Below are 15,610 nucleotides of genomic sequence, written 5' to 3'. Positions count from 1 at the left end.
GGGGATAGCTGTGTCCCTGCCGCGGGTGAGAGGCTTCTCCATCCCCGCGGAATGGGAGCTAATGCTCAGCATCACCCGTTAAGGTCACCATGGCTGACAGAGCTGCTGCGGAAAGGGCTTGTAAAGACCCCAACCCCATCATCGACGGCAGGAAAGCCAACGTCAACCTGGCCTACCTGGGTGCCAAGCCAAGGATAATGCAGCCAGGTGAGGAAGCGGCTCTGATCGGCTTTTCCCTCTGTACCTCACCTTTCTGAACAGAGGAAAACTTGTCTAAAGGCAGCGCTGTCCGGCTCTTCCCTCTACTACAGTCCCTGTTTGGGTTTGCTTTGGGTTTGATTTTTAAATGCAGCGTGTAGTGACTTCCTGGCTATTTTGTTTCTGTGAAAAGCAATCGGAGAGAAAATATCCATAGTTCCCCAGGAAGACTTCTCCAGCTCAGGCACTTCACTGGTTATTCCTACTGCCAGGAACGCGGTGGTGCTGACCATTTACAGTATGGTTGTAGGGAATGATTGGCCCAGGAATGGAATTGCTTCCAATATGTGCGGTCTTATTAATACAAACAATATCTTAATGCAAACTCCTCAAACAGATGGGAGCTATTACACAGACTTTAAAACAAAACGGCTCTTCCTCAGACCACATCTGAGCCAATCTGATGGCCGAGCCACTTCCCAAACGGCTGCTTTGCAGCGAGAGAGACGGGAGCACAGAGCGTGTGTACGTTTGGGCACTAAGGGAGGCCACTCTGAATTCCCGTGTGCTGAGCCTGAGTGAGTAATTGTGGGAGTCTTGTGTGAGTAATTAAGTGCCCACCAAGGAAAGAAGGGGTTTACGCTTGGGGGCTTGAAGAACAGAAATGAAGTTAGGATTTGACCCCCCCATGCTAAGTCCTCACGAGTAGAAATGGCTTGATTTTAGGTCTGTAGGAAGCACACAAACACTGATGCATAGAAAGTACCGTATTATCCCTCAGAGGCTAAAGTTTGGGACCAGAATGCAGCACAAAATAAAATGTGAATGCATACCTCGTGCTTGTTGTTTAGAAAAAGTTGTTCTTCTAAACATCTCTAGGAAAGCGTGTGCTTTACTGTTTTAAGTTCTGTCTGCATGTATCTACGTGCACGTACACATGGATTGATGTATTTTGCTTTCTATCTTGCGGTTCTACAGCTTTTCAGACATCGTCACTGGAGGTTGTTAGTGAAGGCTGTTACTCTGTGTTGGGGTGTGTGTGTGTATAGCATTAAAAAGTGGCCAGAAGAACACCTATACAGAGAATGTGATGTGTTTTTGTTGGTAGGTTTTGCCTTTGGTGTCCAGCAGCTCCATCCAGCTCTCATACAGAGGCCTTTTGGGTAAGTCTGTTCAATGGGACCTCAAACAGGGGAGGAAAAAAATTTTTTTTTTCTTTTTTTTTAAAAGAAAACAAAAAGTGTGATTTTTGAAGGCCTCTTGCAGTAGCAGCCTTATAAACTCACCAGCAATGCTGAAGTTCTCAGACTTATAAATGTATCCCCCTAAATGTGCTCACCTTGTCGGTCATGTTCTAAATGCCGCAGCTGAGTCAAGTTGTGTGGGACGTGTCCCTTCCACCTAAGCAGTCCGGTCCCGTATGACCCTATGATAAAAGAAGGAGGTATGACTTGATGCAAGATTGCTGTGCCCCATTTCTCTTTTTTTTTCAGCTTGACTCAATGTTATTTATCTCTTTCTAATCTGACAGGGATCGTTTACAGTTAAGATAACTGATCAGAAGGATATGATGATAAGAGGTGGAATAGTTCTGTTTGGAATTAAACTCTGTAACCAGTAGACTCAAACACAAACAAGCTAAAATGGTGATTAACGATGCATGTATGTTTTTTTTCATATAGTCAATAGACCTCCGTGTGCTTTTTTATTTATTTATTTATTTATTACAGTAATGAAGTGGTGTTGATAGCTAAACTGTGTGCTTTTATTTAATTGAAAGAGCTGTAGTGAAAGTTTTTTTTTTGGGGGGGGTCTTTTTAATTTTGTTTTTGTTGTTGAGGAGTGACTTTGCCATGGGGAGCAAAGGGCCTTTTTTTTTTTTTTCCTTGCTTTCAAGCTGTAGCCTGTGATTTTTTTTTTAACCATATTTTGTAGTGAGTGCTAAATTGTGTGACTTCTTGATTTTTAAGTAAATCAACGTATTGCTTGCATGTTCATAATTTTTTTGGGGGGGTTGGGTGTTGTTGTTGGAGGGGTGTGGAGCTCCTTATTAACAATGTGCGTCCATTTGGGCTTTCTAATTTGAGATTTTTTTTATTTCCTTCAATCTGTCTTTAATATCTAGCACATTTCTCCTTTACTTGAGTATCTTATTCCTAAGTAGATCTAACTCTTGCTTCTTCTAGGCATATAATTAGGAGGTGAAGTCTGCTTTAAACTTTCCATACAGTGTCACTTCACTAATGCACACTGACTGAGAAACTCGTTGCAAAATAATGCATTTTGCTAATTAATGAGTAAGCTAACAATAAAGCAGGGAAAACGCGTCACAAATGTATTTTGTTTATTTGACTAGACTAGCTTTAGAACATTGTTACCTACCCCGTTATTAAGCGATGATAGCTTCTCTGTAGTTTGATCTGTCAAAGCAGTAGCAAACAGTTCCTGTCCTCAAAACTGCAGGAAAGAAGTTTTCCTAGAAACTTGATGTACTTTGAAAAGAAAATGTTGATTCTTCTGAGACATGTGGGGAGGTTGTGGAAAACATTTTTTGTCTTTTTCTTCTTATGATTATCCCTCTACTGTATTTTGTTTGAGTTCTTTGAAGTGCGAGGAGACGACAGTGCATATGCAGGGATCAGTTTATGATGTCTGCACTAAGGTAGGCAGGAGGTGGAGCACGTTGTCTCCAGAGCTGTTAAAAGCACTTGTTGCAAAGAGGAACCAGTGGACTGCCCAGGGATCAGCCATGGAGAGACTGAGTATTTGCTGAGCACAACAGAAAAGGAGAACCTGTGGTAATCCATTGCTAAAAGGACTGTGCAAATGTAGGGCTCTTTCTTGCTTTCCTTACCCACAGACAACAATAGAGGATGTAAATCATGTTTAGGTCAGGGAAATTCTCCCAGCAGGCTCAATAAGGTTTTAATTTCTAATGCGATGTGTATAAATCTGAAGAAAAGGAATGTGGGTCACAGGGTCATATATATATATATATATATATGAAATTGGTCATTTTTAATCCTTGGCTTTTGCCTTTCTTTTGCTATGTGCAAACAAGGGAGGTGATTGCTAATCCTGCTTCCTCCTCAACATTTCCAATGGCCTGTACCTTTTCTAGAGATTGTAGTTTGGATGAAGAGGAACAGCATTCATTAGGCTGAATGAACATCTTCATTCACTATATTCCTTGACAGTAAGAGGGGTTGTTTCAGTGCTTACTTGAATTTATTTTTTTGAAACTTAGAGGATGTCACATGGATTGCACTGAAATATATGCAAACTAATTTCCACTGAAATATATGGTCACCTTAAAGCCTTTCTTCCTCCTGCACTTTTTAAAAGTACACTTTACTAATGTGCTGCATAAAATGGGTCATAGTGGTGATTCACTACCAATATTCTGCCAACCCATACACAAAAGCTCCAAATGTTTTGTGATATATTTTTTTTAATTATTATTTATTTATTTTCCTACCAGAGTGCAAATTAGTGAGGTGCTCCCATATTCTAGTATGGTCAGCAGTGTTTTGATATGTTTCCCCACCTATCAAACAAGAAACTGAAAATAATTAGATTAATTTATATTACTTTTACTGAGAAGATGCAGAAGTGCAATATTCTGAATTAAGTACAACATTATTGTGCTGGAGGGAGCCAGAAACTAGATTAGCTTCAATACATGAAGCATTTAAAATGCTGGGATTTTTTTATTATTATTCAGTGCTGCAGAGGTTAATTCATCCACCAAATAACATTTCTCCCTGCTCTTTACATTCAGCATCTATCTTACTGTTGGTGTGTTCTGGAGAAAGCGGTTTGATCACAGGACTGGTTATCTATACAGCTCTGTTTGCAGGATTGTTTATTAAAATACTATCTCTGAATTCAATAGGAATTTATGGAGGGGGAAGATGGCTTTGCCTCCTAAGATAGCTTTTCTTGTTTTGCTTATGTAATTTTTACTTTCATATTGGTGGGAAAATACAGGGTTATACAGAGGTACTGGTGTAGGATATGACTTGTTCTGTTGGAGAGTTGTTTTTTCCCCTTTATTTTCTGTCTAAAACTTGCACCTCAATCAAAATGAGAACATTCCAAATGTTTTTAGTGAGACCAGAGTAAAATCCAAAGTTATTAAGGTCATTATCAAATGGTTAGCTGATACTACTTGCTTGGTATTATCTTCCAAGTGTTAGGCAGTTCTGCCTTTCCTAAGAGGGAAGAAAAAGCCCCCTCTTGATTTTATGATCAAAAGGCCTGTATAATACTAGACTACAGATAATCTGGAAAGAGGGAATGAAGCCAGAACAGTCAGAAGTTAACCTGCAGAATGCTAAATGTCCTCTTCATAGTGTCAGACACAAATTTAAAAGGGAGCATTTTAAGGGTCTTGTATGTCTTGATGTTTATGCAACCTGTAAGGAAAGCTGTGCAGTGGTGAAAATGTACTCTTCAGTTATGCTTACAAAACCAGTGATGCCATGCAAGGGCTAAAGCAAAACACTTAGTTCAAAGTTAAATACCTACTTTCACAAGAATTTAATGTTGAGAGTCAATGATGTGCATGGTACTGCTGAATTTCTATATGCCACAGCTTTCTGCATTAGTCTACCATGTTCTTTCTTTCCTTTGAAACAATTAGCTCTCACTTTATTATAGGATAATTTTTGAGGTCTTGGTTAAACACAAATCTTCTGTTGCAACAACAATGAAGGTGTTAGGGCACATGGCAGGAGTGTATGTCATTCAATTTTGAATATCCCAAAGCTATAGTTACTGCTGAAGTTAAATGTGGCTTCCCTTTTTCTTTATTGCAGAAGCATTAAACAATAAATATACATTCCAAAATAAAAACTACTGTCAGGAAAGAATGTTTAAACCCTGTATAATTCTCACACTCTTACTCTCAAAAGTAAAGCAGCACCTTTTATTTAAAATTAAGGATACTAAGGCTATCCAGCAAAACTGGGAATTGCTTTGTCAGCTTTTGACCTGGCAGAGCATTAAAAGCAGTTGGGTTCTGAATGGCTGAGACCTACATGTGCTGGCCTCTGCAGTAGGTAGAAATTTACTTTGGCCATATAAAGCCATTTTACTCGTCTCAAAACAGTTGTAGCATGACAGATGATCAAAAATAGCCCCACTGCAGCTTATGCTGTCAATCACCATGTGTGAAATGGCAGGGTGGTGAGGAGCCTGCAGAGGGTTTATGTTTATTGTAGGGGTAAGATGTGGCAAAGGGATAATGTTTCATAACTTTACCACCTGTTAGTTTCTTGGCTTAAATAAAACAAGTCACAAGAGTTGAAGTGGGAGCACATGTATCTTTCTGTCTTGTTCAAGGATATGGCTGAGTGTCCTGATGTCTTCAGAAAGTCTTAGTAACATCAGTTCAGGTCAACACAAGCAGCTAGATCAGCTTCTGTGCTGTCTCTTCTGTTAGAATTACTCTCTTTCATAAATGCTGTATGTAAAGATTCCTTTGATGTCATGTTAAATGGACTCGTAATGATGCAGAAAAGGCTCTCGGTGACTTCACATTTGGTTTGATACTTCTTTTCTTAACAGTTAAAAAAAGGTGGTGGTGTATTTATTAGGATTGTACTTGATTGGTGACCAATACAAAATGCTTGTTTATACTCATCCATTTTGTACGGAGAGCTCGGGTAATGATGTGTATTTAAATGCACAGAGCCAGCCTAAGTATGCTTCAAATGCACTTCTGGCTAATCACTTCATAAATTAGGTGAGTGTTAAAAACCCAACTTACAGTTTCGGTTTATGTTTTCTTTCCCTTCCCAATCCCTATTTGTCACTCTTCTTTTTTTTTTTTTCTTCCCCATTTCTTCCTTCACACAGTAGGAAATGAATTTTGTTGACATGTTGGGTTTTTACGATTGTGGTGCTCATGTCTTGAACACAGCAACTGAACATTTCTCTCTGCTAATATTCCTATTCAATCAACTGAGCTCTTTTTTTCTTAAAAAAGAAAACTAGACTGTTCTAAAGCCTGACTATCATTTATTTTAAACTATGTTTTGCTATTAATCTAGTTGACAGTGTCCCTTCTGATTGAAATGTTTCCTCGTTGACCACTTAAGTAAATCTTGAAGTTATTTTAAAAACAAAACAAACGAAAAAAACCCCCTTTCCATTAAATCTTGAATTTGGAGAAAAGAGGACAGTTTTTTACCGTTGCAATTTGCATCTGTGCTTACGGTGTGCTTAAAAGGTTGGTGCATTTTTTAGAGTTCTCTGTAAAGGTAAAGTTCAGTAGGAAATAGTAATAAATCTGTACAAGCGGTTTTTCATGGATTTATAAAGATTCACTGAGTAGAAAGAGTTGCATATATGAAGGACTCCTCTGTGGAAATCCAGATGCAAGACAGGGTTATGAATGTCAAATAAGAATTCTATTGAGTGTAGTATTTTTTTAAAAATCGTATTACATGATAAAATACAACTATGAGCTGAACTTGTATGTACACCTGTGTGCTAAGACAATGATAAGACAAGTTTTCCCAACTGAAGGGCTAAGCAAACAAGCCAAGGAAGCAAGTTTTGTGACTTGGAGAAGATGAGAAAGCGTGTCCTGATCTGTTCAGAATGGTTATTTCTTAAACTGTAAATTTGTTTGTTTGTTTGTTTGTTTTTCTACTTTTGTTAAGCACCAGATCTAGTTAGACTTAATCCTATGCCCACCTCCCAAAAAACTCTATGCTGTATGTCTTGCATAGAAATAAACAAGCTGGCACAAAACAGGACATCAGTGGCCTGATAATCAAACAGGTTTGACCCTTGTGTCCTTATGAACTTTATAAAAGTGTGATGCACATGTACTTAGGAGTCACTGTTATGGATTTTAATAGCATCTATGTAGCTTCCCCTCAATGGCCTCTTGTGACGGAGTGAGCTGCACTATCGTTCGTTTGGAAAGTGTGATTCTTGCTGTGTTTACCACACTTGTGAACTTTATTTAAACTCCTTTGTCGCCTGTGTTGGTTTTTTTTTTGTTGTTGTTTTTTTTTTTTCTTATTTTTAATAAGGGTGACTGAGGTTGCAGAGAAATTAATGTGTGCTGAGTCTGCATAGCAACTTAAGTAGGGTTGCCACAATACACTCTTCCCCCTTCTGTCCCCGAGAAGACTTTACATAAAGTCAGGGTTCAACTGTTTTGTTGCCTTATTGGCTTGGCTATTGTCAAACTCATTACAGCGATGCTGTCAAACTGCTCAGTTACTAATAATAAAAGTACTGCAGGAAATAATTTTACTAAGAGTCGAGTAGTTGAGTGAGAAGCAGGGTAATAAAAATGTGACTTACAGGTGTTTTGAAAAACAAATACGGCTGTTTTCCAGCTGGAACAATCAAGCTGACTCCTTTCAAGTTGTCTTAAAACTGACATCAGTAATCCTGGTCCTTCTAAAGATTTTAATAGCGTTAAACATAATATCCTGAAGGAACATGAAACACTCCTACTTAACTCAGCTATAATGCTGTGCTACGGAGTGATGCTTCTCTTGGGGACAGCCAAGTGCGAATTGGTCCATTCAGCCTAGTTATTGTGGCAACCCTATGCACATAACAACAACTAAATTGAGTTTGTTTTAGTTCGGAGTATGGATGTGACGCTTAAGTGCTGACTCACGTACCGACTCTAACTCCCTCTCCCATCTTTCAACAGGATCCCTGCTCACTATGTCTATCCACAGGCTTTTGTGCAGCCGGGAGTGGTAATTCCCCACGTTTCGGGGCGCCCCCCCGCGGCCGCCGCTGCTTTCGGGCAGTACCAACCCCAACAGCTGCAGGCAGACCGTATGCAATAGCAGCTGGACTCCTGAAGGAAGCTCGCTCTTTCTCTTCCTCTTTTCAGCCTTCCAGTATAAGTAGTTAATCGGAGACAACTGGTAATTAACTAAGGAGCTTTTAAGGAAAAAGCGATGCTATTGCGAAACTAAAAGCCGCGGCCGCCGCTGCTTTCGGGCAGTACCAACCCCAACAGCTGCAGGCAGACCGTATGCAATAGCAGCTGGACTCCTGAAGGAAGCTCGCTCTTTCTCTTCCTCTTTTCAGCCTTCCAGTATAAGTAGTTAATCGGAGACAACTGGTAATTAACTAAGGAGCTTTTAAGGAAAAAGCGATGCTATTGCGAAACTAAAAGAATTTTTATTCCACTGTCTTCATACAGGATGCATCCAAAATCGTGTTGTTAGAGGGGAGGGGTAGTGAGGCATGTCTAGTTTCAAGTATCAAGCCAGAAGAAAATGGGGGGAAAAAAAAACCAAACCCCAAAAATACTGTACTGCCATGAAAGAGTGGCAGGAGTAGCAATGGGACTTCATACTTTCAAACAAACAAATAATCAAGAACCAAAAAAAAAAAAGACAAGGTGTACTTTTTACAGTATCAGGGAAGCAAAACTGCCTTTTTTTTTAAGTAAGAAAATGGTATTTGAAAAGTTTGAACCGGGGAAAAAAAACCTGAGTCAGCAATATGTAATCTTGATCCATTTTAAGAGGAAACGAGCTTAAAGCACTGATTGTCCTTTCTAGCTTTCAGAAGTTGTCTTCGTGAGATAGTTCCTTCTCACTGTCTCACTAACGGGCACCGAACAAGCCAAGGAAGATGGCTGGCTAGTAAGATGGCGGACAGGCACCAAAGTTATTTTCTTCTCTGTCCTCTGGATGAGTGGAACTATGGAGCAAGTGATGTGGAAGTAAGGGGTGCAACAGCTGTAGAGACAATCAATAACACAGACAGTTCTGGACAGAACACATCACTTGTGCTCATGTGATGAGCTTGTCACATCCTAATCCCTCGCCCCATCCTGTTTCACTTTTGGGAAACTTTAACTGCTGGTGTCAGCTATTCTGATTCTAAAATAGGATCAGCCCTTTACTACAACAGCCTTCTCTTTCTATTTATTGCATCTATTCGTAACTTGTGAATAAAGGCAGGAAGAAGCTTAATGAATTAAAACCTTTAAGAACTGTTTTAAGGGAATTTTCTTTTCTGAAACCATTTGTACAATTTTAATATCTATTTCAGGATTATATTTAAAATATTTATTAGCAAACGTACAGTACACAAGGCGACTTTTGTTACCGAGACTGCAGTTCTTGAAGGGTTAATGGTATGTGATTTATACTGTGCCTTAATTGTTATGCTATTTAAAAAGAAATATTTATTTTGAAAGTTTTACTATGCTGCGCTCTAAAGAAAGCGACTTTAGATGTGACACTGTAAAATTATGTATTCATCTCATGGCATAAATTATTTAGTAGGCTTAGATGTAGCATATTAAATATTAACCTAATTAACTAAGGATGTTGACTTGGATTTATTTAAATTCAGTATGTGCACTGTATGAGGGTACTCTTTAAATTAACACTTTTTTTAGGTTTTTACATAAAATATTGCTAGTTCATTCTTTTTCCCTCTACTAGTTTTTCATGTAGACCTCTCAGATACATTAGTGCCGTTTTCTCACTCATCTGTACGTAGACTGACTATTTTTTCCCTTTGCTAGAAAATGCTGCTTTACATTGTCCTGTGAAACTACAATACTTGCAATTTTTATTCTTGACCGAAATGGAATTTAATATTTTACACTGTATTGGATTTTTTTTATACTTGAACAATTTCATACAAGGGAAGACAGGATAGCATTTTTATGGACTTTATCCGATGTCACTGGATTTATTTTAAGTATTCTGAATACTAGCCAGTGTTATAATGTAGACATGACTCTCCTGTGCATATTATTTATTCAGTATGTATACTGCTTTACAACATTTCGGATCTCTTAATCTCTTCACTCGTATTAGAACAATAAAAACATGTTGTCGCACCCTGTCTAGTGATGTTCTTGCTCAAATTGTCTTGGATCTCGTTTAGTTAAAATTGGGGGGTAACCTTTTGTGTCATTTTCCTGGTCTAGGGTGAATAGCAGCAGATGCACTGACTTGAAATACGTAGACTGATATGAACTGAAGTTCTTCACTGTGAGGGTGGTCAGACACTGGAACAGGTTGCCCAAGGAAGCTGTGGCTGCTCCTCCCTGGGAGTGTTTAAGGCCAGGCTGGATGAGGCTTTGAGCAACCTGGTCTAGTGGAAGGTGTCCCTGCTGCTGGCAGGGGGGTTGGAACTGGATGATCTTTAAGGTCCCTTCCAACCCAAACCATTCTGTGATTCTATGATCCATCCTGAGACTTATAATTCAGAGTGGAAGGGACTTTGGCACGTCCCAGGTTGCTTATGGCTTTGTCCAGTCAGGTCTTAAAATCCTCCATGTGGAGACTGCACAACCCCTCTGGGTAATAATCTGTTCCACTGCCTCGTTATCCCCATAGTGTCTTTTTTTTTTTTTTTTTTCCTATCTAGCCAGAGCCTCCCCTGTTCCTTTATAACCTTCAACTCTCATTCTTTGGCAGAGAGCCCAGCCCTGTCTTCTCAGTAACCTCCTCTTAGGAACTGGAAAGTTGCTGTTCTCTTCCATAGGCTAAACAAACCCCACTGCCTCAGCTTCTCCTCACAAAGTCTCTTGCTTCAACCCCCAGCCATCCTGTTGGCTCTCCTGTGGAGTCGTTCAAGTTTATCAACAGCTTTCATGTACTGGGAGACTCCAGACTGGACCCACTATGCCAGCTGTGGTCTAATGTGTCCTGAGTAATAGGGAATAATCAATTCCCTTGACCTGCCATCTGCTCCTGCTGATACACTCTGATGTACTTGACCACTGACTCCTGTTCAACCTGCCCCAAGAGTTCCATGTCCTCTTCAGCAGAGCTGCTACCAAGCCAGTCATGCCCTGGGCTATGCATTCAGTTAGTCTGGCTGAGATAAAGGACTCTCTGTCCTCACCGAATTTCATGAGGTTCATGTTGGCCTAGTCCTCCAGCAAGTCTGAATCCCTCTGAATGACAGACCTGATCACAAGCCTATCAACTACATCCTCCATTTAGTACCATCAGTCTGCAGACCTGATAGTACTGCATCCTGTCAGTTCCTCCAGGTCATGGATAAAGGTATCAGACAGGACAGACCCCTGAGGAACTCCAATGTAACCAGCCTCCAGGCAGAGCACGAACCCTTCTGATCAGTGACCAAGTCAGTTTTTCACCTATCCAGACAGGACCACCTGAATGAAATTGGATACAAGGGTTCTGTGGGAGACTACATGGAAAGCCTTGCTAAACTCAAGGTAGACAACATCCTCTGCTTTCCCCTCATTGACAGATGAAGTCATCTCATCACAGGAGGAAATTAGGCTGCTCTGGCATGATTCACCCTTGTAAATCCATGCTGGCCGTTCCAAATCACCACCTTCTCCTTCATGTGCCCAGAAATTACTTCCAAGATTGCTCACTCCATGATCGTTCTGTAGTTCCCTAGATTGTTCCCTTCTTGCCGTTTCTGAAGATGGGTGCATCATCTGCCTTTCTGCAGTCACGGAAGACCTCCCCAGTCTCCATGACCTTTCAAAGATGATAGGTAGCAGTCTCACAATGGCAACAGCCAGCTGTCTTAGTACCCTTGGGTGTAGCCCATCTGGTCCCCACGGACTTAGGTGGATTAAGATTCAAGAGGTGCCTGAATCAATCCCCTTCCACACCTGGCAGTTTCTTTGGTCCTTGAACCCTTCATAAAATCATAGAATCATAGAATGGTTTGGGTTGGAAGGGACCTTAAAGCTCATCCAGTTCCAACCCCCCTGCCATCAGCAGGGACCCCTTCCACTAGACCAGGTTGCTCAAAGCCTCAGCCAACCTGGCCTTGAACACTTCCAGGGAGGACCAGCCACAGCTTCTCTGGGCAACCTGTTCCAGTGTCTGACCACCCTCACAGTGAAGAACTTCTTCCTAATATCTCATCTAAACCTCCCCTCTTTCAGCTTACCCCCATTTCCCCTTGTTTTGTCATTAACTGCCCTTATGAAAAGTCCCTCCCCAGCTTTCTTGTAGCCCCTTCAGGTACTGGGAGGCCGCTATAAGATCTCCCTGGAGCCTTCTCTTCTCCAGGCTGAACAGCCCCAACTCTCTCAGCCTGTCCTCATAGGAGAGGTGCTCCAGCCCTCGGATCATCCTGGTGGCCTCCTCTGGACTTGTTCTAACTCGTCCAGGCCTCTCTTGTGATGGGGGCTCCAGAACTGGACACAGCACTCCAGGTGGGGCCTTACAAGAGTGGAGCAGAGGGGCAGAATCACCTCCCTCGACCTGCTGCCCACGCTGCTCTTGATGCAGCCCAGGACACAGTTATTTGCCTTCTGGGCTGCGAGCGCACGTTGCCGGCTCATGTTCAGCTTCTCAAAAAGTACAAAGTACTTTTTTTGAAAGTACTTTCTTCCTAAAAGTACAAAGTGTTTGTAAAAACCTAAAGGCCAGGGCACCTTTTTGCATATAGTACTTGAACTGGGAAGCACTGAAGTAGCTGCTCAGATCCAGTTGATGATATATTTGTAATTTCTAGTAATACTCAACGTTTCAGTATCAGTCCAAGCCACTAATGACCAAAAGCAGTTGCTACCTGACGCCTGAAAGGAAGCTTGTGTGAAATGCATGACAGTCTTGGCCAGTTCTTTGAGGAATGGGGGGAATGTTCATACAATCTTCATCTTGAAATTCATTCCTGCAGCTGTCACTCTTACAGTGACTTCAGCAGTAGCACAAGCTTCACTGCAGAATTTGAACTGTTCTTTCATCCACAAAAGCGGTCTTTTTCTTCTGCAAAAGAGGGCAGAAGTGAAATTGAAATGATAGGAGAACAGTTTTCCTGGTCTTGGGTTCAGACTACATTTCACCATGGAGGAATATGAGACTCAGATGTCCAGAAATGTTACACTCACTAACATCCTGGGCTGTTGCTGTCATGGTCTGTTCTTAACGAGGGCTTAGCGCCTGGCTGCTGAGAAGTGGTGCCAAACTGCCTTTTGCAATCTGACCTTAAGATCTGCGACCTTGAAGAGCGCAATGTAGTGTTCTTTCTGCTAAGAAGCATGTAAACACCCAGCAGGGAGGTAAGTAAGAAATGCTTAATAAATGCCATTTTCTACTCTGTTCTCCCACTTCCCCATCCTGATCTTCCCCAGGGATGGTCTGCCTACAAGACATGGCATCAAGTAGGAATTAAAACCAAAAGTCCCTCTGAGTGGAAGACAGAAGACACTGATGGCTCAGGAAACTGTGTGGCACAGTAACCTATATTTGATTTAGGATGAAGAAAGGATCTTTGCCCTCCTTCCATCTACCCCTGACAATGTCCTTGGCCCTTCCCCTACTTTCACTGGGAGGTGACAGATGCCCCAGGGTGGGATGTGAAGGGGAATGCTTGCTGCCCTGGGGGGGGGACTGTGTTGTGGTAGCCACAACAGGAACAGAATCAAAGTTTATGATTCAGTTTATAAAGGTCAATTGCACGCTGGCTCTATAACCTGACAGATGAAATAACCTCAGCAAAAATGTAAATGTGCAAGTTCCACTAGGAAACCTCGTTTTGGGCATACAACACTAACTCTTACTTTTTCTAAATTAGTAGCTGAACAGACCTTTGTACATAAAATACACCTTAATAACACCTCACAGACTTGAAACACAAATAGTTCATATTACCAGGAGCAAAATAAAATAATCGAGAAATAGCAGCTCTTCGTAGAATCATAGAATCATAGAATGGCTTGGGTTGAAGGGACCTTAAAGCTCATCCAGTTCCACCCCCCCTGCCATCAGCAGGGACACCTTCCACTAGACCAGGTTGCTCAAAGCCTCATCCAGCCTGGCCTTAAACACTTCCAGGGAGGAGCAGCCACAGCTTCTCTGGGCAACCTGTTCCAGTGTCTCACCACCCTCACAGTGAAGAACTTCTTCCTAATATCCCATCGAAATATCCCCTCTTCCAGTTTAAAACTGTTATCCCTTGTCCCATCACTCCCTGCCCTTGTCAAAAGTCCCTCCTCAGCCTTCCTGTAGGTCCTCTGGGTACTGGAAGGCAGCTAGAAGGTCTCCCCGGAGCCGCCTCTTTTCCAGGCTGAACAGCCCCAACTCTCTCAGCCTGTCCTCATAGGAGAGAGGCTCCAGCTCACTTAATTGTGAAATATCTGAATACTCAGCAGAAACGTGAGCATTTCATTTTAGAGATGGCAAATTGGTAAGCAGCAAGAAATTGCACACAATACAATTTCCAGTTGTGTTTTCGAAAGCCTCGGAAGAGATTTTACACTGAAAAGAGACCAGTGTGGAGTTCTTTGCAGAGTGAGGAAAGGAGAGAGAAGTTGAAACGAGGAACACGATCATTAAGGAATGTGTACATTAAAAAAGGTGTAATGCCTTGAAAGGTTACACTGATAAGCTGGCTGCTAGAATTGGAATTTTTCCTGAAATTAGTATTTTCCTGTTAAGTAGTGAAGATAACTTGGCATTACTGGAGTTCACTGTATCTAATTTTTACTGGATTTTTCAAACATGGGAAAGGACTATATTAGGATTAAAACGTGATGCAACCATTCAAAGCACCTCTTAGTCTGCTTCATCAGATGCTGAGCCATTTCAAACTGAGCAGTTCCCTAGTTATGCTCAAAGCTTGGTGAGAAAAAGCATTCTATCCTGAGCCTATGTTTCAAATAGCTTGCATGTATGATTTGAATTGTCTTCAGGTAAATTTCAATTTATTTTCCAGGTTTGGGGTATAAATAAACATGTAAACAGTGTATTCAGCTTGCAAAGTATATAACTTTTGGTTTGTGTTTTCCTGTGTGCTTGAACTTCAAACCATTAGGTTATACTTCCTCAAACTAGAAATAAAGCAGGCTCTGGGCAAACTCTAACTGCAAAAAGCTGAAGCCCATAGGAAATTTTTTTAATGAAAAATTTATGAGCAAGTAAAAACTGAGGATTATGATGGAATTTCATCTCAACCATCACCAAAATACACAATGCTGTGAATGGGATACAGTGGGAAGAATGGAATAATGCAAGAAAAGGAAAACCACTCAGTCTTACACTACATTTAATATTACCATAGGGAGCACATATGACAGCCTACTGACTAGTAAGACTATATTACAAGATGCATACTAGCAGTTTACATCCACCTCTTCTTTGTATATCCCTGAAAACAATGAGGAAATGCTCTTTTAAGCTAGTTCACTACATTCATCCCACCATATTATCTGGCCTAAGGATCCCAAGGAACTTATTCGCTACATTGTGATATACTACATTTAGTAAACCCAAGAAAACACCTTACAGTAGCAGCAACTAAAGATTTTTAAGGACTTTGAAAATAGCATGGCTATGTGTGAATATACCAAAGGTTTACTATGACCAATGATTGGGCTTTGAGGGTTTGTTTGCAGATTCTTTTTTTCCTCCAAAGCCCAGTCTAAAATTATTTTTTTAAAAAATAAGCTTGACCT

The 15,610-nt window shown here is 41.0% G+C and overlaps 1 protein-coding gene across 1 annotated transcript; it reads left to right on the top strand.

Moving 5' to 3' along the window:
- The first annotated feature begins 86 nt into the window (after positions 1 to 86).
- LOC104530639 (RNA-binding protein 24-like) lies at positions 87 to 8,295 on the top strand. Its single transcript, XM_029086816.1, has 4 exons — positions 87 to 207; positions 1,307 to 1,361; positions 7,886 to 8,009; positions 8,122 to 8,295. The coding sequence occupies exons 1-4, from the start codon at positions 90 to 92 to the stop codon at positions 8,293 to 8,295; spliced, it is 471 nt and encodes a 156-aa protein (XP_028942649.1). The 5' UTR covers positions 87 to 89.
- Positions 8,296 to 15,610: the final 7,315 nt, after the last annotated feature.

This window comes from Antrostomus carolinensis, unplaced genomic scaffold (assembly GCF_000700745.2).
Source record: "Antrostomus carolinensis isolate BGI_N321 unplaced genomic scaffold, ASM70074v2 scaffold8209, whole genome shotgun sequence".
In the NCBI taxonomy this organism is placed as follows: Eukaryota; Metazoa; Chordata; class Aves; order Caprimulgiformes; family Caprimulgidae; genus Antrostomus; species Antrostomus carolinensis.
Note: the sequence above shows the minus strand (reverse complement) of the source record. Positions and strands in the feature narration are given on the sequence as shown.

Coding starts and splice junctions, on each gene's coding strand:
- LOC104530639 (XM_029086816.1), top strand. CDS start 90: ATGGCTGACAGAGCTGCTGCGGAAAGGGCTTGTAAAGACCCCAACCCC. Junction 208..1,306: donor GCCAAGGATAATGCAGCCAG/GTGAGGAAGCGG, acceptor TTTTGTTGGTAG/GTTTTGCCTTTGGTGTCCAG. Junction 1,362..7,885: donor CTCATACAGAGGCCTTTTGG/GTAAGTCTGTTC, acceptor ATCTTTCAACAG/GATCCCTGCTCACTATGTCT.